General features: G+C 44.9%; 1 protein-coding gene and 1 long non-coding RNA gene across 2 annotated transcripts in view; one reads left to right on the top strand and one right to left on the bottom strand.

The window, feature by feature from the left end:
• Nucleotides 1–2919: 2919 nt before the first annotated feature.
• On the bottom strand, nt 2920–5312 carry LOC134730527 (uncharacterized). Its single transcript, XR_010112322.1, has 2 exons — nt 4595–5312; nt 2920–3622 (listed from the first exon to the last, which is right to left on the bottom strand). It is a non-coding gene; the product is annotated as an uncharacterized LOC134730527 (long non-coding RNA).
• A 288-nt stretch (nt 5313–5600) lies between these two features.
• The window catches only part of EZR (ezrin), a 54016-nt gene continuing 37087 nt past the window's right edge, over nt 5601–22529 (top strand). Inside the window, exons 1-2 of the mRNA XM_034963169.3 lie at nt 5601–5863; nt 7123–7207. Of these exons, the coding sequence (XP_034819060.1) occupies nt 7196–7207 (12 nt within the window). The 5' untranslated portion in view covers nt 5601–5863; nt 7123–7195. The remainder of the gene's footprint in view (nt 5864–7122; nt 7208–22529) is intronic.

Below are 22529 nucleotides of genomic sequence, written 5' to 3'. Positions count from 1 at the left end.
GCAGGCTGAAGTTGCAGTGAGCCCAGACTGTGCTGCTGCACTCCAGGCTGGGTGACAGAGCCAGACCTTGTCTCAAAAACAAAAGGGGGCAAGTGTGGGTGGGGGAACAAAACAATGATCAAGGATAAGAAATCATAATAGGCTGGGCCGGTGGCTCACGCCTGTAATCCCAGCGCTTTGGGAGGCTGAGGTGGGTGGATCACCTGAGGTTGGGAGTTCAAGACCCGCCTGACCAACATGGAGAAACCCCCGTCTCTACTAAAAAAAAAAAAAAAAAAAAAAGAAATCATAATAAAGAAAGCTGTCCTATTTGGGAGTTTATTAGTCAAACAGGTTGTGTGATCATCAGTACTTGTTCTTTTTTTTTTTTTTTTGTAGAGACAGGGTCTCCTTCTGTTGACCAGGCTGCTCTCAAACTCCTGGGCTTAAGTGATCCTCCCACCTCTGCATCCCAAACTGTTGGAATTACAGGTTTGAGCCATTGTGCCCAGCCATTAGTTCTCTTTTACACAGAAGTTATTAAGGATATTTGTGCAAATTATTAAATAAGCCAAGGAAACAATTAAAATAGAACAGTTAGTGGCCAGAATTCTTCTTAGCAGACCCAAATTATGTAAGTTGTACCATCAAAACAGTACCAAGACACTCTTCCTAGCTTATTATACTATAAAGATCCTTAAACTTTTTTTTTTTTTTAAATTGAGACAGAGTCTTGCTCTGTCATCCAGACTGGAGTGCAATGGTGCCATCTCAGCTCACTGCAACCTCCACCTCCTGGGTTCAAGGGATTCTCGTGCCTCAGCCTCCCAAGTAGCTGGGATTACAGGCACGTGCCACCACACTCAGTTGATTTTGTATTTTGAGTAGAGATGGGGTTTCACTATGTTGGCCAGGCTGGTCTTGAACTCCTGACCTCAGGTGATCTGTCCTCCTTGGTCTCCCAAAGTGCTGGGATTACAGGCGTGAGCCACTGAGCCTGGCCTTAAATATTCCTTCTGAACACAACGTATTTGGACTCCACCGAACGGCCACTTATCAGCTTGTCTGAGTCCTTAGTTGTTCCTGTGCTTGCTCACCCACTCTGAAAGGATTGGTCACCCTTCCCAAGGTCAAAAAGGAATGTTAGATGATATCAGGAATTTGCATGCCAAGTTCATAGAACTTTATGATTCCATGAAATGTTTCTCTGTAGCTATCATCTCAGCCAATGAAATGCTTACTGTCTTTTTTTTTTTCTTAAATAAACATTTCAGGCCAGGTACAGTGGCTCCCACCTGTAATTCCAACACTTTGGGAGGCTGAGGTGGGTGGATCACCTGAGGAGTTCAAGACCGGCCTGGGTAACATGGTGAAACCCCATCCCTACAAAAAATACAAAAACTAGCCCAGTGTGGTGGCGTCGCCTATAGTCCCAGCTACTTGGGTGAGGTGTGGGGATCTCTTGAGCCTGGGAGGTGGAGGTTGCAGTGAGCAGAGATCACACCACTGCACTCCAGCCTGGGTGACAGAGTGAGATCCTGTCTCAAAAATAAATACAATAAAATAAAAATTTCAGACCAATAAAGAGGTAGGAAGGAGGCTATAAAGGAAACCCGTGGACTACCAGGCACCTTAGTCAAGTATTACCAAGACAGTGGAAACCTCCATGCTTCTCTCACTGTGTCATCGCCCTATCCTCCAGATTTAGTCACCGTCTTGCATTTTCCCCCAAGGTTATTAAGGGTGGAAAATAACCCCAATCCTTGTTTTGCCAAGAGTACTCTTTATGTATTTCCCCACTGCCTACTGACTGTTCTTTTGAAGTGACTACAGCTAGATAGAGCTTTAGTCACTTTTTTGTTACTGGTTGAGATTAACCTGGCACCAGTGTGGAGACAGGCTCCAAAGTGATTTGATAGAAATCTCCTGTATCAGTGGATGTGACTGTTCTGGGTACAATGGTTCTAGTCCGTGACACTGTTCTGAGCTTCCGGGAGGGCTGCCCTTCCTCACTTTAGTTTTAACCTTGTCTGAAGAACTCCCAGGAAATTACCAACAGCCCTTCACCAGGCTCAAGAGGCAGACTTAGGATTACCCTTCTCCAGCTGAAAAACTGAAAAATGGAAACCCGGCAATGAAGGGTCATTCAAGGTCTTATACCTAAACTAACAGCAGGGAAGTTTCCAGTAGTCCTGGCTCCAGTGTTTCCTCACTTCCTTCCAAGGCACTGAGTATCATATATTAACAAAAGGATGACTTTCAAACACAAGGAACAGCTTCACAAATGAGGGCTAAAAGGAGAGGCAAGTGAAATATGCGTCAAGGTCCTGCCACATCCTAAGTCAGTTGTTCTCAAATTGTGGTGTACATCATCAAAACCACGTGGGGACTTGTTAAAGAAACAGATTCCCAGGGGCTGCCTGAGACTTAGTCTTAGTGAGCCATAATTCCTGGAGAAGGGCACTATGAGTGATTCTAATGCATATTCAAGTTTCAACACAGCTGGAGTTGAGTCTTCTGTGTGTGCTGGGGGGCAGGGGTTTAGGTTCTAAACCCTGATGAAAATAAATTACCCTTAGAAAATCTTAAAACATTCATAAGATACACTGTAGGTGTTTCCTTGGTGGGCAGAACAGTACAGTAACATGTAAATGCTATGTGTCATACTTACAGTAATGTAAGATACATGATAAGGAATGCATGTACAAATATGACTTTATACTATTTTAACTTATGTAAAAAAGATTATATAGCATCCCTCTGTATCCACAGGGGATTGGTTCCAAGACCTCTGAGGATGCCAAAGTTCTCCAATGATCAAGTTCCTGACATAAAAGGGTATAGCATTTGCATATAATGTACAAAATCCTCCTGTATATCTTAAATCATCTCCAGATTACTTATAATATGTAATATAATGTAAATACTTGTTATACTATATTCTGTATTGGATTTTTATTGGTATTTTAATTGTAGTATTATTTTTATTTTTTATTTTCCAAATCTTTTCCATCCAAGGTTGGCTGATTCCATGAATGTAGAACCTACAAATACAGAGGGCTGATTGTACATAAAAGTTGAGTGAGTCAAATGCTCATATGATATGATTCAGTGACACAAGAATACCATGAAATACATATTATCCTTTCCATTTTACAGATGAAGAGATGGATGCTCAGTCAGGTTGACAGACTTGCCCAAACGGACCAGGTTGGTCAGTTTGCAGGAAGCAGAATTCAGACTTAGCTCTGTTTGCCTCAAAAACCTGCCATCGTTTTATTTTTATTTTATTTTATTTATTTTTTGAGATACAGTTTCGCTGTTGTTGCCCAGGCTAGAATGCAATGGTGCGATCTCAGCTCACTGCAACCTCTGCATCACGGCTGGTTTCAAGTGATTCTCCTGCCTCAGGCTCCCGAGTAGCTGGGGTTACAGGCGTGCACCACCATGCCCATCTAATTTTTTGTATTTTTAGTAGAGATGGGGTTTCCCCACGTTGGCCAGGCTGGTCTCGAACTCCTGACCTCAGGTGATCTGCTCGCCTCAGCCTCCCAAAGTGCTGGGATTACAGGCTTGAATCATCGCACCTGGCCGTTTCATTTTTACCACACCGCCACAGGCCACTTTATTTTTCGGCATTCCCCTAAAGGGTAAAGTTCAGAAATGCTCTTCAGGGTCTTGGGGCACCACTATTTCAAACATTCAATTTAGAAGACAGTATACTTCAAACGGAGCGAGATAAAAATTAGATTAGAGGCATATCCTATTATGAGAGTTGGGAACCCAAAGTGGCTAACCAGGCTCCAGGCAGTGATAAGGCGGTGGAGGTATTGATGTCCAGTTGGAAACATTATCAGTGCAGGTAATTTAAATATATTTCATAGTTTTCTTTCTACTGCAGTTACCATTATATCTTCATTTTATTTATTTATTTATTTATTTATTTATTTATTTATTTATTTATTTTTGAGACGGAGTTTCACTCTTGTTGCCCAGGCTGGAGTGCAATGGTGCGATCTTAGCTCACTGCAAGCTCTGCCTCCCGGGTTCACACCATTCTCCTGCCTCAGCTTCCCGAGTAGCTGGGACTACAGGCGTGCGCCACCACACCCAGCTAATTCTGTATTTTTAGTAGAGATGGGGTTTCTCCATGTTGGTCAGGCTGGTCTTGGACTCCTGACCTCAGGTGTTCCACCTGCCTCGGCCTCCCAAAGTGTTGGGATTACAGGCGTGAGCCACAGCGCCCGGCCTATAACTTCATTTTAATAAAAAAGAAATTCAGGCCAGGAGTGGTGGCTCACGCCTGTAATCCTAGCACTTTGGGAGGCCGAGGTGAGCAGATCACCTGAGATCAGGAGTTCAAAACCAGCCTGGCCAACATGGTGAAACCCCGTCTCTACTAAAAATACAAAAATTTAGCTGGGCTTGGTGGCGGGTGTCTGTAATCCCAGCTACTCAAGAGGCTGAGGCAGGAGAATTGCTTGAACCTGGGAGACGGAGGTTGCAATGAGCCGAGATTGCGCCATTGCACTCCAGCCTGGTCAAGAAGAGCAAAACTCCGTCTAAAAAAAAAAAGGGAAAGAAAAGTTCAGTCTTTCAGAGGGAATACACTTACCTGAATAGAGGTCAAAATCTCAGAAGAGGCCTCCCTCCTCTCTCTGACCTCTGAAATGCCCTGGATCTGCAAGTGGGAGATAACAGGCCCTGACAAAGGGTTGCCCAAACAGCAGTGTATCCCTAGGAAGACAGGTTAAGCATCAATTACTATGAGGCTAGCACGAGTTAAGCATTCCGCATGCACGATCTCATTTAATCCTTACAAGTCTATGTAGGTGGGGCTACTAGTATGTTCACTCAACAAATTGGGAAACAGAGTTTGGAACTTCGCCCAAAGTCATTGGTTTCTCTTTCTACCAGGATAGATTTAAGTGCTTACTAAGTGTCAGGTACTGTTCCAGGCATCGTACATGTACTAACTCATTATCCTCATTAGAACCCTCTGATACAGGTGCCATAATTATGCCGCTTTACAAACAAGAAAACTAAAAGCAGAAAGGGAGGAGTAAACCCAGGAGAGGAATTCAGGAGCTCTGGTCTCAACCTTTAGCCAACATCACAATCACCCGAAGGGCTTGTAACACACTGATTGCTGGGCTCAGCCCTAGAGTTTCTGAATCCTAAGGCTGAGCAACACCTAATTTCCACTTATGCAAGTTCCCAGTGAATGCTGTTGCTGCTCGTCTGGAAGCCAGACGTTGAGAACCCCTTCTAGAATGAGCTCTCCCGCAGCAAATTCTACTGGCCCCCAAAGTATGTGTTTTGTGTGTCTTAAAAATTTGTTGAGAACCATTAGCAAAAAAACAAAAAACTTAATTCCTAGAATTTCAGAGAAATCCCATGGAGCTTTTTGCCAGTCACGTCAAAAGAGGCCACAAACGTGCCACTTAACCAGAGCTTCGGAAAGGCGGCGGCTGGGCCGGCCACGTGCACCGAGACTCGGGGCCAGGTGCAGCCGCCCCAGGGCCGAGGCCTCGGAACTGGCCCCCGGTCCCGGCCCCAAGCGGTCCAGCGATTCCCCCAAGCCGTCCGCCCCTCCAGATTTATTTACGTTTTCCTGACTTCCCCCTGCCCGCTGTGGGACAAACAGCCTCCCCACTTGCATCTGCGAGGGGAGTAGCGCGCACTTCCGCCAAGTTCCGCCCCCACCCAGCCCGAGGCCCGGCTGCCGCCATCTTGTGGGGGGCGCACCTCACAGGTCGGGAGCTGGGCGGGAAGGGGCGTGGTCCCGGGACCCGCCCCGCCGGGGATCTTGGGAGCGCGGGCAGCGAACGCACTCGGCGGACGCAAGGGCGGCGGGGAGCACACGGAGCACTGCAGGCGCCGGGTGAGGCGTGCGGCGGCCGGGGTCGGGACGGGGGTTCTGGGCGGGGGGTTCCTGGTGGAGGGCCCGGGCGGGCGGCGGGGTTCGGCGACAGGTGCGGCGGGCAGCCTAGGGGGCGCGGCGCGGTGTTCTCGCCCGGCACCCGCGGGGCAGGTGGAGCTGAGCCGGCCCGCGGCCCCGCGACCTTCCCCTCGGCGCCGGGTCCCCTCAGGTCTCTCCCGAAGGAAACGCGGAGCCTGGCTGCCTGGGCGCCGTCCCTCGGCGGCTCCCGGGCGGTTGCAGTTTTTGAAAGAGTTTCTCAAAGGCTTGATGGTTGTGACTGCAGCCGCGGGGCAACGGTTGCTACACAAAGTGAAACTTGCCGAGTGCTCGGCTTCTCACGGGCTTCCTGGCAGCCCCGGGAAGTTCCTCGGCGGACCCCGAGCCCGCGCCCCCTCTCCACGGACCCCTCCCCGCCGAGTGCCCTCCCGCCCGCCCTGTGCCCCCTCTCCCCTGACCCCTCCCTGTCGGGTGCCCCGCGGGCTCGCGCTGGCTGTCCCGGGACTCCTTCCTCCTAGGTGTTCCCCCTGCCCCTCGCCCTCTCTCCCCCAGGCGCGCGCTCCCTCTCCCCGGGCCTTTCCCCGCCGGGTATCCCTGGGCCCGCGCCCCCTCTTTTCCGCCTCTCCGCTGGGTGCACCTCGAGTGTCCCCCCAGACCCCTCCCCGTCCGGCCGGCGCTCTCTCCCCTGATCCTCCTGGCCGAGTGTTCCCCGGGGCCCGCGCCCCCTCCCCCCGATCCTCCCCACTGAGTGTTCCCCCTGCCCTCTTTCTCCCGGGCCTGCGCCCCTCACCAGCCCCTTCGTGCTGGGGGTCCCCTGGGTGCGCACCCCCTCTCCTCGGACCCACCCCCAACTGGGGGGCACCTCCAGTGCCCGCCGGCTGCCCCTTGGGCGCGCGCCCCCGCTTTCGGGCGCCTCCTCGCCGGGGGCCCGGCCCCGCCCCGCCCGTGCCCCCTCCCCCGCCCCGCCCGTGCCCCCTCCCCCGCCCCGCCCGTGCCCCCTCCCCCGCCCCGCCCGTGCCCCCTCCCCCGCCCCGCCCGTGCCCCCTCCCCCGCCCCGCCCGTGCCCCCTCCCCATGCCCGCGGTGCTGGGCGGGGCGCTGACTCACCCGGGCCCAGGCTGGCCGGTTCTTAAGCAGCAGCGCGCTGCGGGCGCCGAGTGTCGGGCGCGGCAGGAGGACGAGGCAGGGCGGGCGGGCGCTCTAAGGGTTCTGCTCTGACTCCAGGTTGGGACAGCGTCTCCGCTGCTGCTGGAGAGTCGTGTTTTCGGGGATCGAGGATACTCACCAGGAACCGAAAATGCCGAAACCAGTAAGTTGCCCAGTTTCTGGGCCGGGCGGACGGGAGAGGCTTCATTGGAGAGGGGAGGCACCTGCACGAGGTGTTGGGGCAGTTCCTGGGGAACAGGGTTCTTCTCACACGCAGAAGACGATAGGAATAGGAGGTTCTCGCCGCTCTTTGTTACTTGTTGACCCTTTTGTGGAGCGTTAGGAAAACACCATTTTGATGTTTTTCTCTGTAGTCTTTTTCTTCGTGAGCCCCCTCCCCAGTAGTTACGGTGTTTTCTAAAAACTAGAGGCCTTTTTACACTGCTTCCGTCTGTTTTTAAAGGGTATAGTAATACAACTTGGAAGTTTCTTAAGTCTAAATCACAGGGAGACTCAGATGGCTTCCGACCACACACACCAGTTCTCAGAGCTCCTAAGGGTCCGAAACCACAGGCGCCCCAGATCCAACTGGGGAGATTTTAAAGGGCGTTTGGGAGAGGAGACTGGCTTTCGGAAGTTGCCTTTCAGCTTCGCTTCCTACTAGGCCCATGAAGCGGTGCCCTGTTCACCAGCAAACTTGCTGGCTGCAGCAGAATTTCTGTCTCTAACAGAAGGTTAGCCATGGACTTGAATGGTAGATGCAGGCAGCCGGTGGAGTTTGATAAGAGGTTCCTGGCAGGCCGGGCCGAGCACTCCTGGTCAGCTGACGAAAGGGCTGTGCCTGCGCCTCTGTCTCCTTGAATCTGATTGTTGAGATTGCTGGCCAGACCTGGGGGTTGTAGGCACAAGGCAGGTTCTCTGGGACTGACGCTTCTTAGAAAGTTGTATGTATTCTACCTGCTTTTAACACTGGGGAACTGGTGACTAGACATTGGGGGGAAGGTTTAACATTTTTTGAGTTTTGAATCACAATGGACAAAATATCAGGATTCATTACAAATTGGGATTACAGATACATCTGGAATTTTTTTTTGGTTTTTCAAACAAGTTGGTTCTGTAATCAATGCTTGTGTGCCTTTTTGTGGGGGATGGGGGAGCGGAGTCTCTCTCTGTGGCCCAGGCTGGAGTGCAGTGGCATGATCTCGGCTCACTGCAACCTCTGCCTCTCAGGTTCAAGCGAATCTCCTGCCTCAGCCTCCCGAGTAGTTGGGATTACAGGCATGTGCCACCATGCCCAGCTGGTTTTTGTATTTTTATAGAGAGGGGGTTTCACCATGTTGGCCAGGCTGGTCTAAAACTCCTGACCTCAGGTGATCTGCCTACCTCGACCTCCCAAAATGCTAGGATTACAGGCGTGAGCCACCACACCCGGCCTTGTGTGCTTCTTCTGTTACATTTTATGTTCTCTAAGATCTTTGTTGGAGGTATTAATTTTGCTGTTAGGATAAAGAATATTAATATGCCAGTAGATTCAGAAGCCAATATAATTTTTGCCTAAGTTACATCAAGATGATTCATTTGTGATGCAGAGTATTTTCTATACAAAATTTTTCTTTTTAATTCAAACTTAAAAGTGACACGTGACATCGAGGCTTGACAGTGCATGTGGTATGAAAGTGACCTAAGTACAACCCCTTACTCAGGCAGAGCTGAGTGCAACGGTATGCGGAGGAGTGGTCAAGAAGATTACCCTTCTGGGTGTGGTTTTCTTTATTTCACTAAAAGAAGAGGTGCAGAGCTCAGCTAAGACAGCACTCAGGAAAAAGTTAACCTGTTCTCCGTCACTACTTTTCTTTCTCATTTCTCATAATGAATGGTAATTTATTTTTATGGTTTCTTTTTTGTATTTTGGTAAAATATACAATTTATCCTCTTACTTTTAGGTTTACATTTCAAGGTATTAAGTACATTTAACATAGCCATCACCAAGGTCCATCTCCAGAACTTTATCTTCCCAGATTGAAACTCTGTACCCATTAAACTCTCCCTCCCCATCCCCACCACCAGCCCTTGGCAACCACCATTCTACTTTCTGTCTCTATGAATTCGACAACTTTAGATACCTCATACAGGTGGAATCGTGATAGCATTTGTCCTTTTGTGACAGTCTCATTTCCTGTAGCATAATGTCTTCAAGGTTCATCCATGTTGCAATGTCAGAACTCCCTTCTCTCTTTTATTTCTTATGGCAGGTATGTTTTCATTTCATTTTGTTTTAGAGGTCTTTTATGATAGATCAGAACTTAAAAGATGTTTCTGACATTTGACAAAGTGAAGATAGTTGTGAAGCTGTTAAGGAAAGACAGTAGCCATCACCTTGTGTATTAGAGCCAGAGTTACTCTTTGAAAGACTGTATTCTGTATAATATGTACAATTACAATTTTTAAACTTTTTTTGAGGCCAGGCGAGGTGGCCTGATTACAGGCATGAGCCTGTAATCCCAGCACTTTGGGAGGCTGAGGCAGGCAGATCACATGAGCCCAGGAGTTCGAGACTTGCCTGGCCAACATAGACTCTGTTTCTACAAAAAATAGAAAAATTAGCTGGGTGTGGTGGCTGGTGCTCTGACTGAGGCTGAAGTGGGAGGATTGCTTGATGAGCCCTGGAGATCAAGGCTGCAGTGAACTAAGATCAAGCCACTGCATTCCAGCCTGGGCAGCAGAGTGAGATGTTGTCTGAAAACAAACAAAACCCCTTTTTTGAGAGGCTTCCTTTTAGGTCAGCCATACCTGTCTGCCATGGGAAATTTCTCCCTGCCCCCTCTTTGGCAGAGGAGGGTCTTAGAGATAAGTTAAACACACTAAGCCTTTCTGTATGTAAATTATATTAGAGCCATCCCACAAATCACTGAGAAGAGCATAGTAGGTTGCACATATTTGAATATGACATTTCTTAAGGCTGTTAGAGAGGATCCAGTTAGTTTTGGTTTGGTTTGGGGTTTTTTTGCTGCCTTAGTAAATGTTAAAATGAAACATCCACCAACAGCTCTGTGGATGTGTCCTTTAAACAAAGGTTTATTGATTCTAATTATTCAAGCCTAAGTTAAGAATGTTAGCGAAGAATGGTAGGTGGTTTTCTTGGGCTTAATGTTTAACAACTGGATTAAGGGGCAAACACACTTAAAGGATGGATACCTCTGAGTAGTTGGCCTTCCACCTGATTCATTGCAACTGTTAACCCTTGAATTCAACGGGCAAAGTATTTTTGATTGATTTGCCTGAACTGAGTGAGTGGATGACTTTATTCATAAAACAGTATAACTGAAAATACTTATTTCCTGTGTTTTCTCCTAATACTGTTTCCCAAAGGCAACAGTTATTTAAAAGACTGAGGCGGTACACAGTGGCTCATGCCAGTAATCCCAGCACTTTGGGAGGCCGAGGTGGGCGGATCACAAGGTCAAGAGATTGAGACTATACTGGTCAACATGGTGAAACCCCGTCTCTACTAAAAATACAAAAATTAGCCGGGTGTGGTATGGATGCCTGTAGTCCCAGCTACTTGGGAGGCTGAGGCAGGAGAATCGCTTGAACCTGGGAGGTGAAGGTTGCAGTGAGCTGAGATTGCACCACTGCACTCCAGCCTGGCGACAGAGTGAGACTCCGTCTCAAAAAAAGAAAAAAAAAAAAAAAAGACTTTATTCATCAGCAAGCAGAGTGACCTGCACAGAGGGCGAGGCAGACCTTGTTCTCTGGAAGCTTAGTGTCTGGTACCTGGGCCAAGATGCGGGGTAAATGCTGAAATTGAAAACCCGCTAAGTGCTGTCAGACTGGGAAAGAGCCTAGGTAACGCGTGACGCAGTCGAGAGGAAAATCATCTGATGGGGAAAGGAAAATCATCTGATGGGGAAATCGGCAGACTGTATTGAGAAGTAACATTTCAGCTGAATCTTGCTTGAGGGCTGGGGGGCGCACGCGGCAGCACTCCACAGGGAGGAACAGCTGTGGTCTGTTGTCTGGTTTTGCTTTTCCCACAGCTGCTTAGGGACTCTATTCATGTGTGACTGACTGACGTCCAAGGAGGGTGATTTGGGGTTCCAGAGGGAGCCTTGGCCTCTGTTCAGGCCAGTCCCCAGGACATGGTGTGCTGTGTGACCTTGTGGGTCTGCCCCATCTAGGGAGAGGTGTAGGAGTTGGTGCTCAGATCATTGGTCCCGGAAGCATCCTCTCTGCCCGCCCCTTCATGTTAGGGTGACTGCGGAGCGCCTTTCTCCCACACTTGCTTTCTTCTGCCCAGTGGAAAGAAGGCATGGGGAGTGAGCAAGGAACACCGCTGTAGTTAAGCTCTGGAAGGAAAAGGGAGTTGTGTTCAGGGCTGAGATCTCTTTAAGCTGTCATGAGAACCATAGAGCTGAACTGCCTTTAAGTGGCTCCAACACATCTTACCTGTTCATTTCTGAAGTGTTATAGACATTTCTAATACAAAAGCAGGTTTACCTTTCATTAGGAAAACTCTGAAAGTGTGTTCACATTTCTACTGTGCCAAAATTTTAAGGTAATTTCTGAGATTACCTTGCCTCTTTGGGAATACATAACCTTTTCTATTAAATATTTTAACAGGGACAGTTTACTGAATGTACTCCCCCCTCACAATCCCTTCGCAATTGAGGAGGATGCGTAGCATCTGTTTCCACCCCTCCTCCTCCACGAGGGGCAGTGGTGAATTAGGTAGCTAACATTTTGCCATGTGGCAGTGAGAGGTGCTGGTAGGATGAGTGATTTGCCATGATCACGCTGTAAGGCACAATGAATGTATTTGGATGTTCACAGACACAGTCCCTGTCAGTGGATTTACAGTCTGGTTTCGGGGACAGACAGCAATCCCAGAGTAAATGTAAAACTGCAGCTTCAGGGAGTATGCCTGAAGAGGGGTACATGAGGCCTGAGAGTAGATGAAGTGTGTGTGTGCTGGTGGGGGTGCAAATAGGGGAGGTCAGGAAGGCATCCTTGAGGACGTGACCTCCCTGGGCAGAGGTAACAACTTGTGCAAAGGCCCTGTGGTGGGAGGAAGTAGTGTGAGTTTGGGGTTCCACATGAAGCCCAATGTGGCTAGAGAGGAAGACAGGTCAGGCCATGCCTTGTAAGCCATTCTTGGGTGTTTTTTAGTTTAACTTGGGGTTTTGACTGGGAGGTGACATGATCAGATTTGCCTTTTGAAAAGTTGACTGTGACCTGTAATAGGAAAATCACAGGAGGCAGGAGACAGCAAGGGTAGTTATGGTAGACCATTGAGGGAGCTCATAGCTTGGACCAAGGTGGTGGTGGTGGTGGTGGTGGGAACAGAAGTGGATGCATTTGAGAGTTCTTTGGGAGGTAGAATTGATAGTGCCTGGTGATGGGTTGGATATGCAGGGCCAAGGGTGGTGTCGAGGCTGACTTCTCGTTTCTGGCTTGCGCAAGTGGATGTGTGGTGGTGCCATCGCTGAGATAAGTAATCCTGGAGAAGGACCAGGTGTGGGGGAAGGTGGGGAGTCTGGATTTGTTGTTACATGTTAATAAGTTTGTGACAATCGTTGATGAAAAAAGTCCTTGCCTTCTTTCATTACTATATCCACTGCCCCCCAAAATATTAAAGGACCAGACTCCTTAAACTACGTTATTTTTAAATCCAAATAATTCAGTAGCTTTTTGTTTTCCCTAGTATATGTACACACCGTACATACCTAAAGTTAAGAGGAAGGGTTAATTTAGTGCAGTGTTCTCAAAATTTTGTGTACACAATTGTCTGGAGACTGTTGATTCCTGGGTCCCTTGAAGAACTAATAATGACTTCCATCTCTAGGGTGAGGTGCAGGCTGGGTGCTTATGTTTTAAATAAGCTCTCCAGATGGTACTGCTGATTCAATAGGAAAAGGGCAGTTATTATATATTCCTTTCTCCTGCACCCCAATCAAGCCCAGTGTGATTTCAGAGCACCCATTTGGGTGAAAGCAGTCACTTGATGCCCAGCCGCCTTCTTACAGTCCGGCTGAAATGCCAGGAGTGCTGTTATTGGTATTTGGGACTCGAATAGGGGCTAGGATGACTCTCTGAAAAAGAGCCATAAAAATAAGAATTTCATAGCTAATTTACTGCTTACCTATACTTGGGCAGGCCATTCAACATAATATTCTTCTGACTTGAGTTTCTCTCTGCAGGGAGTCCAGTAGCAGAGCTTCATTTGGCAGTGCCCAGTGGTCTCTCACATTTTGGCTCTTTGTTTTCAAAGAGAAAAAAAGAGGCTAGACATTCCCTATAAATGGTAGGGAAGTAAGAGATCCCATTCCTTGTTCCTCTTTTCTCTTTTATTCCTTCCACACTGGCCTCTTTTGTTAATGAAATAATGTGAATTTTTTTTTTTTTTTGGAAACAGGGTCTCACTCTGTCACCCAGGCTGAAGTGCAGTGGCACAGTCACAGCTCACTGCAGCCTCAGTGCCCCGGCCCCCACCCCTGGCTCAAGTGATCGTCCCACCTCAGCCTCCTGGGTAACTGGGACCACAGGCACACACTACCACACCCAGCTAATTTTTTATTTTTTTGTGAAACAGGATCTCACTGTGTGGCCCAGGCGGCTAGTCTCAAATTCCTGAGCTCAAGCTATCCTCCCACCTTGGCCTTCCAAAATGTTGAGATTATAGGTGTGAGCCACCATGCCTGGCTGATAATGTGATTTCTAACAAATGTTGAATAATTATAGTTTGGGAAAGGAAAACAATATCACTTAGTGAACTATAATTTTTTTCTTAATTTTTTTAACTTAAACTTTTATATCTCTTTGACAATTTGGAGATTCTTAGGGTGGTTTGATATACCTGCTTTCTAATGGTAGTTAGATGTTTCAGCTCTATTCTGAAGCAGTGAAATTCAGTCTGCTTTCAAAGTCAGTGAATGCATTTTGAATTATCCCTTATTTCATTTCAGTAGTAACTACCTTGAGACTCCCCAAGTACTCCAATTAGTTTTTAATTTCAGCAGTAAATGTGTGTTGAAAGACCAAAGTTTGCATTATTTTCCTTCTGATGTATTTACCATCCATGCCTGTTGACATAAAAAGATTTTTCCAGACTTGGGTAGTTTTCAGAACCAAACAAAACCCTTGTGCTATAATGCGACTTAGAGACTTTTGACTGAAATGCTTGATATAGTTAATACACATAATTTTTTTCAAAATGAAACCACAAAGAGCTTTAAAGAGAATTTCATAGCTAATTTACTGCTTACCTGTACTTGGGGAAGCCATTTAGCATCTGTGAACCTAAATTTCGTCAGCTGTAAAATGGGAGTTAGTTTTTAAGTGGAAAGAATGTTACATAAGATAAACGGAGACAAAGTTTTTATCGGTGAAATCCAAACAACTCATCTTAAGATGCTGTAAGCTTTATGTGTTTCTTTTGTGTTTCCCTACCCCGCAAATGTTTTTCAAACTTAACCCTGTTAGCTAAAAACTTTGGGTTCCTATAAACGGGTAAAGTTTGTCCATTGGTCTTCTCAGGGAAAAAGCAATATGAACAGTTTGGGTTATCTTAGTAAAAGGGAGGACTCTGATTTTGTCTCGTGTCCATCCTCTCTCTGTGTGTTCTAGTCGGAATTCCCTTATCAGTCACATGGGTACCACCTTCATGTTTTGAAGCGCTATTATATCCCATTATGTGCTTGGTGCAGGGACAATAAAAATAAGATTGGTTTTGCCTTTAAGGAGTTCTCAGTCTCCTAGTGAAAGCAGATGTGTAAGCAATTACAATGCAGTGTAGTGCATGATAGAGGTCTTCACAGAAGAGAAGTGTGCCCTGGGGACCAGGGAGGGCCTCCCGGCTGGTAAGATCCTTTGGGTAAGTGTGGAGGGATGTGGGCTTCCCAGTCAGCAGTGGTCAGTTCTGTTTTCCTTTATTCATTAACCCGTTCTTAACACTTATAGGCAAACAGTAATGCTGTTTCAAAGGAAATGTAAAACTTCATTAAGTTATCCTTTTAATCTAATATACTTGAAAACAAAACCTTAAAAGCAAAATAAAAAATATCTCACCATGGCCCACCTTTTATTGATAGGAGAGGAACCAGTATCACCTGAGGATCAAACTCTAGTAGTCAGTATATCAGATTTTGCTCATATTTTTAAGTTCGAAGTCACTTCTGCAACCTAATTTTGTTTTCCATTTTTGCCTGAGAGATCAATTTTAAACTGCCTGTGTGGACGGTTGTCATTTCAGATACTGTAAATAATTGTTTTTACTTTAGGATGGGGTAGGTAAACTATCATCTTAGGGCCGAGTCTGGCTGTGGCCTGTTTTTATTTGGTCTACCAGCTAAAAATGGTTTTTATATTTTTGAAGGATTTTAAAAAACAACAATATGCAACGGACTCCAAGTAAGACCCTCAAAGCCTAAAATACTTACTGGCTGGCTCTTTAGAGAAACAAATGGACCAACTCCTGCTTCTAGCATAAAAATAATTATTGTTAAGCATTTATTATAACCTTGTATATATATGGCTGGACTAATATTTGGAAGCAGATCCACCCCATTGGTTCCAGTTTTTAAAAAATTGTTCTCAAAGAACAGAATGTGTTTTGTTAGCCAGTGTTGAGCACATCATGGACTCTGAGCATGGACTCAGAAACTACTGAGGAGAGGCATCGTGGTGCTGAGGTAATGTTTTAAACAAAGCTGGTGTTTGGGTGGGTCTTTGTGTAGAGAAAGTGGCAGTATCTTGTGTCACACTTGCTAAGCTATTGTGTAATGACAGATTTCTGGCATATGCTAAAAGAAAGCAATTTGTACCTGATGTTTGAGTTGGAAAGAGAATGTTATGTAAATGAATTGCTTTTTTCCTCATTGATAGTTTAAAATGAGCTTTTGATCTACTATAGTCTGTATGTGAATTTCTGACTGCAGATGTTTTGTAAGTCCATTCCTGATTCAGAACACCCTGTCTAAAGTACAGCTCCATCTCTGTCTGTGCCGTGCCCCACTTTACTGCACTCATAGAACTCGGTCTCCACCTATAACGCTGTCAGGTGCTTGTTTATTTGTGCTTTTTGTCTTTTCTGGCAGCAAAGCAAGAGGATAGGTGTTGTTTTTGTGTTTTTGAGATGCGGTCTTGCTCTGTTGCTCAAGCATGAGTGCAGTGGTACAATCATAGCTCACCACAGCCTTGAACTCCTGGGGGGACCGCAGGCGCTCACTACCACACCTGACTAATCTTTTTATTTTTATTTCTATAGAGATGAAGTTTCACACTGTTTTGTGCAGGCTGGTCTCAAACACCTGGCCTCAAGCCATCCTCCTGCCTCAGTCTCTCAAAGTGTTGGCATTATAGCCATGAGCCACTATGCCTGGCCCAAGTTTGTTTGTTTGTTGTTTAGCATTATTATTTTATAGCAAACTTTAAATTCTTGTTTATTGGCAGGATAAATAGAGGGAAGGAGGACGAGCAAATAGGTAAACATACCTGCCTCCTAGTGGGTAATCTTGGGCAAGTTTTTTCACCTCCCTCTGCCTCCTCATCTGTAAACAAGATCCTGCGTGCCTGCCTGGGATGCCTGCTAAGATGGCACATGGGAAGCACCTGGCCTTATGCCTGGCCCTGGTCAGTAAGGGCTGTGCGGTTCCACTTGTACCTGATAAAATTCTAATCTGATTAAAAGCTTTACTAGCTCGTGATGGTCATTCTTTTCCTCTAACTTAGCAGCCCGATGAAATAATGTAGTAAGTAAATGTAACCTTGTTGTTTGTCCTTTTGCTGCCACGATGAACACAGCTGTCTTGCTAGACCTCTGTTGACTTCAACAGGGATAGCATCAGGTTTATTGGAAATTCACATATGGGACAGTCCAGTGGTGGTGGGTTGGACAGAACAGCAACTGCTTCCCGAAAGCTTGCAAAAAGCATGCAGTTTACACAGCATTCTTACTTAACATACTCCCCCTAACAGCCTCCACCTGGCAGCCTTAAAGTGCTTGCGGGCTGGGGGCTCAGATGTTCCCCATAGATAAGGAATTGATTTCAGGGTTGGCCACTAGGATTCCTTAGCTCGGAACTCCATACACACATTCTTCTTAAGTTATTGATGTTAGGTACACCTGTACAACCACCCTGCATAAAGTTCGTTCATTCAACAAATAGAGCACCTACTTTGTGCCAGGTTTTCAGGTACTGGGGAGACACTGGTGAACAAAAAGAGGCTTTTAAAGGATTATCACCTGCTTGGTTGACAGTCACATCCAGTGAATGGTGGAACCCATTTCCTGCTAATGTGTATTTGAGCCTGAAATGCACATTGTCCCACCTTTCCTCAATGGCAAAATGCTCTGGAAAGGAGGTGCTGGTCTGACTAAATAAAATGGGCTTTCTGTTTGGAGTTGTAAAGTGCCTTCCTCAGCCCCTCCTGAAAGAAAGACCTGCTTTCAAGAGGCTTATATTGCAGGGGGAAAGACACATGTCTAATACATTGTCAGGGGGTGGTGAGCGTGCTACTGTAAATTTTCACCTAGGCCTTGGCAAGAGCTAGAATTAACTTTCATTCTTTACTGACTCTTTAAAGCGTTAAAACCATTGGGCAGAGTGACTTACGAGTGGGCCCACTGTGATGTGTTTTTGTTGGTTTTCTGGTAAATCACTTTTGGGTTGGACAGTGAACCATGATGGTCTGTCTTCAAGAACTTGTTTTTGCAAGGGTTTGGTGATAAGTCCATCATTTGCCAAACCCACTTACTCTTCCATCCTTTCTCAGGTGCTGTGGTTCAGGGAAATGATTGTTTTGATAGTATTTTACCTATTGCACCATTACTTCATCTGTAAATTTCTTATAAATTATGTCTTGGGATCCAGCCTTGTCTTTTTTTTTTTTTTTTTTTTTTGAGACGGAGTCTCTGTCTGTCGCCCAGGCTGGAGTGCAGTGGTGTGATCTTGACTCACCGCAAGCTCCACCTCCCGGGTTCACGCCATTCTCCTGCCTCAGCCTCCCGAGTAGCTGGGACTACAGGCGCCAGCCATCACACTCGGCTAATTTTTTTTGTATTTTTTAGTAGAGACGGGGTTTCACCATTTTAGCCAGGACAGTCTTGATCTCCTGACCTCATGATCCGCCCGCCTCAGCCTCCCAAAGTGCTGGGATTACAGGCGTGAGCCACTGCGCCTGGCCTGTTATGTTTTTAAAGAGAAAATTGAACCACAGGTCACTTGGTTAAAGCTTGGCACATAAATATGAGATTGGAATCACTTTATTTGTAAACATATATGTAGTGTATATTGGTACAGTATTTTCATTAAGGTGTGTTTCATTGCCTCAGTTAAATAATTAAGGGTGTTGGCTTCTGGGATGTTGAAGTATTTGCTTACATAATCCATTGCTGTTTGGGTGAGACTCTTAAATGGATTTAGACAGGGAAATAATGGTGAGAAAACTGGATTTTTTATTTAGAACCTGGCTGAACAAGGCAATGTGGAAATAGTGTGATAACAAGGTGCATTATATAACTTGAACAAATCAACTGCAAAAAGACATTTTCAAAGAAATGGAGGAAAATTGAATAATATTTACTGAATTTGACGTATTAAGGAATTGTTTTAAATTATGTTGGATGTGATAGTGGTATTGTGATTTTTTTTTTAGTGCTTTAGAGCAATATACTGAAGTTTTTACAAGTGAAATAATGAATGAGGGCCTTAAAATATGCCAGCAAAAAAAAAAAAAAAAGTGAAAGTGGTAGAGTAGAAGAAAGAATGGTGTTGAAGCTGAAAAGAGAGTGTGGAGGATCATGGTACTACTTATTCTCTCTACTTTTATGAATGTTTTCAACTTTCCATAATAGAATATTTGCTTTTAAAAAGCATGTTGTAGGGTAGAAAGGGAGAGATGCTTTACTTTTGCTCGTCATGAAGCGCCTGCGTGTTGAGGTGGGAGGATCTCAGGGCGAGGGCAGGTCCCCCATTCCCTGCTGCTGGGGCAACCTTTGTGCTCTGGATCAAATGAGTAACTGATCTGATCTCATCAAATGGCCCCACCCGGGCCATCTCACCCTCCATGCACATGTTTTAAAAGGAGGTCACTACTCAAAATTGCAGCTGACTTGGAAACACATAGAACGATTTGTTCCCAGTTTTTTCCACTATTACTCTGTATTCCCAATGTTTTGGGGGGCCCATAGGAATGGGGCACAGTGCTGTGACCCAACTGGGAACAGGTCATTGTCTTAATAGCGATTTTCTCAGACTTGAAAATTGAAATGAACAAAATAAGGGGCATCTACTGGGTAGGGCTTTAGCCATTTTAAGAGATCAATCTACATACTGGGGCTGTGGGCAGGGATGGGGGAAGGAAATACAGCAAACCATGGGTTGGGGTTGGGGTGAGTGATAGGGTTGTAAAGTGTACACCATGTCTTTTCCAGTCAAGTAATGATGTACAAATTATAATGCCATTTCAGATGTAACATACTTGATACTGACAGTATAAATTGAAGAGTTTTTTAAATTTTAATTTAGTATAATTTCAGAAACGGTGATTTTAAAAGTAAGTTTTGGCGGGGTTTGCTTATTTAAGCAAATTTTGTAGGATTACTGATTTAGTTTGGATTTTTTAAAAGAAGCTACTTTGGTCTTGATAATTTTTGACAGATGGCAAAAGTAAAGACTGGGGTGAGTTCAAATCTTGTCTAATCGAAGTTTCTTACAGGAGAAATGTTCTTTAACATTGTATAATATTGCTCATGTGATCTTAACTAGGGGCAAAAATTTATCTCAGCAATGGCACAAGACTTAAGTATGGTTTATGTCTTATGTCCTCTAAAAAACAGGTTAGCAAAGAAATTTTTCGACCTTTTTTTTTTTTTTTTTTCCCTGAGACAGAGTCTCTGTCACCAGGCTGGGAGTGCAGTGGCGCCATGTAGGCTCACTGCAGCCTCCGACTCCCTGGTTCAAGCGATTCTCCTGCCTCAGCCCCACGAGTAGCTGGGATTGCAGGCACACGCCACCATGCCCGGCTAATTTTTGTATTTTTAGTACAGATGGTTTCACCATGTTGGCCAGGATGGTCTTGGTCGCCTGACCTCGTGATCCACCCACCTCAGCCTCATTGTTTCCTAGACTCACCTTCTCACTCCCAAGATCAGAAATTGGAAATCATCATTCTCAGTAAACTATCGCAAGAACAAAAAACCAAACACCGCATATTCTCACTCATAGGTGGGAATTGAACAATGAGATCATATGGACACAGGAAGGGGAATATCACACTCTGGGGACTGTTGTGGGGTGGGGGGAGGGGGGAGGGATAGCATCGGGAGATATACCTAATGCTAGATGACGAGTTAGTGGGTGCAGCGCACCAGCATGGCACATGTATACATATGTAACTAACCTGCACAATGTGCACATGTACCCTAAAACTTAAAGTATAATTAAAAAAAAAAAGAAAGGAAAAACTCTTCACAGGCTTCTAAATTTGCAGAGACAACCATGCATTCCAGGTGAATAGTGATGTTTAATCTATAGGCCTTTAGTTCCCTATGTTTTCTGAGCCTAGAATTAAAACTGACTCTAGCATATAATAAGCCATCTTGGCCTTGTCCCTTACTTTTGTTTATGTGTGTAGTTACTAAGTTTACTAAGTAGTTACTAAACTTAAGTTTCTGTGTATAATTACCTGCACATTTCAGTGAAGCATGTTGGTGATGAAGTATTTATGATATACCTAGTAAAACTGAAATCACATGGTATACAATCAAGACTTAGACTTCAGGAGTTTATTAGATAAATTCTTGTTCAAGGTCACTTTCTCTTTATTTTGCCTGCCCTGAGGTAAGGAGATGAGAAGGATGTAGATTGTGTTTCTAGAAAGAATAGTTTCTTTTGCTGAATGTAACATCCTTTGATTATTTCTTTTCCCTTTCTTAGGGGAAAGTGGTGTCTAAGAATTCCAGTTTACTTCCCTGTTAGATAACACACAATGTATGTTATTCCCAGTGTAGAAGAAGTTGGTTCTTAATTAGAGACACTCACCAAAAAGGGCCTTAAAAACTAGCAGCTAATAGGTATCAGGAGCATTATTTTCATACGCCATCAGCAGGTCGGAAATGGCCATCAGTGTTACTCGGCAGTGCAGGCTTGGAACTCGGGCATGACTAGCAGTCATTTCATTGTCAGACCTATGGAAAGCAGCTCCTTTCTGCCTCCCAGATGCAGTGGACAGTAGGGAGGGCTTAGCACAGAACTCTTCCCAGCTTGGTTTTAAAATGACCCTCTTTTGAATGTGAATGCCCAGAAAGTTCCCTTCTAGTTCTAAGGTCATGATTTTCTTGCTGATTATAATGAGCACAGATGGGACTGGTTTGTCCGCTTTTTGTGTTTGTTAAGCAGCCTTGGTCTGACAGGATGTGGGTCTAGGGGCAGGAAGTGGCTTACTCTCAGAGGAAAAAGGAGCTATTTAGGATTTGAGATTTCATTACATGTTCTTGAAATTATGGGGTGGCTATTATTCTGGACTCTCTATATATTTTATATATATATTATATATATATATTTTATATATATTATATATATATTTTATATATTTTATATATATTTTATATATATTATATATGTTATATATATTTTATATATATGTTATATATATGTTATATGTTATATATATTATATGTTATATATATGTGATATATATTATATATGTTATATATATATTATATTTTTTTATATATATATTTTTATATATTTTATATATATATATAAAATGTTACATAATATTTACCCTGGAATTGGTAAATACAAACTTTTCAAAAGCATAAAACCATTGGCATCTATTTAAAGATACTATTTTAGGAGTAATGTTAAAGAGCCAGAGCTACACAGATATTTTGGTAGCTAATTACCAGAAGTTGAGGGTCTCAGTTTTTGTAACCATTAAAAAGTCATCAGACGAGGATAACCGTATACCTCGTATCGAGTACTCATTTGGAATCACTCTACCAGTTATACTTCATCACTATTCTGATTGGTCTACTTAAAACATACGTTTATATAACATAAAAATGTAACATCGTGTAGATACGTGAAAAGTCAAAGTTACTAGGAAATTCCAAGCCCCCACTTCTGTGTCAATACTCTGCCCTGTTAACGTCTGCTGCACATTAAGAATTTAGCCTTGACATTTTAAGTTTAGCCTAATGGTGGTGCTGGAGGAAGTAGTAAGGAGAACAGTTTAGAAAAGGAGGTGTGAGTGGCATGTAGTGTTACTTTTCATCATTTAAATTACTCAAAAAGTTCCTTAAAGTGCTTCTGGCTTCTCTGGGAAATGAGTTCCTGCTTCCCTGTGGTGTCAGGAGAATCGCAGGGTAGGAGACACGGCCCCTAGGATACTGGACATGGGCTGGATGCTGTATTCGAGGGATAAACCATGTATGGTTCTTGTGCTTAAACAAGCAAAAATCTGGCCGGGCGCGGTGGCTCACA

The sequence above is a fragment of the Pan paniscus genome, chromosome 5 (assembly GCF_029289425.2).
Source record: "Pan paniscus chromosome 5, NHGRI_mPanPan1-v2.0_pri, whole genome shotgun sequence".
Lineage (NCBI taxonomy): Eukaryota > Metazoa > Chordata > Mammalia > Primates > Hominidae > Pan > Pan paniscus.
This window is presented reverse-complemented; position numbering and strand designations above follow the sequence as displayed.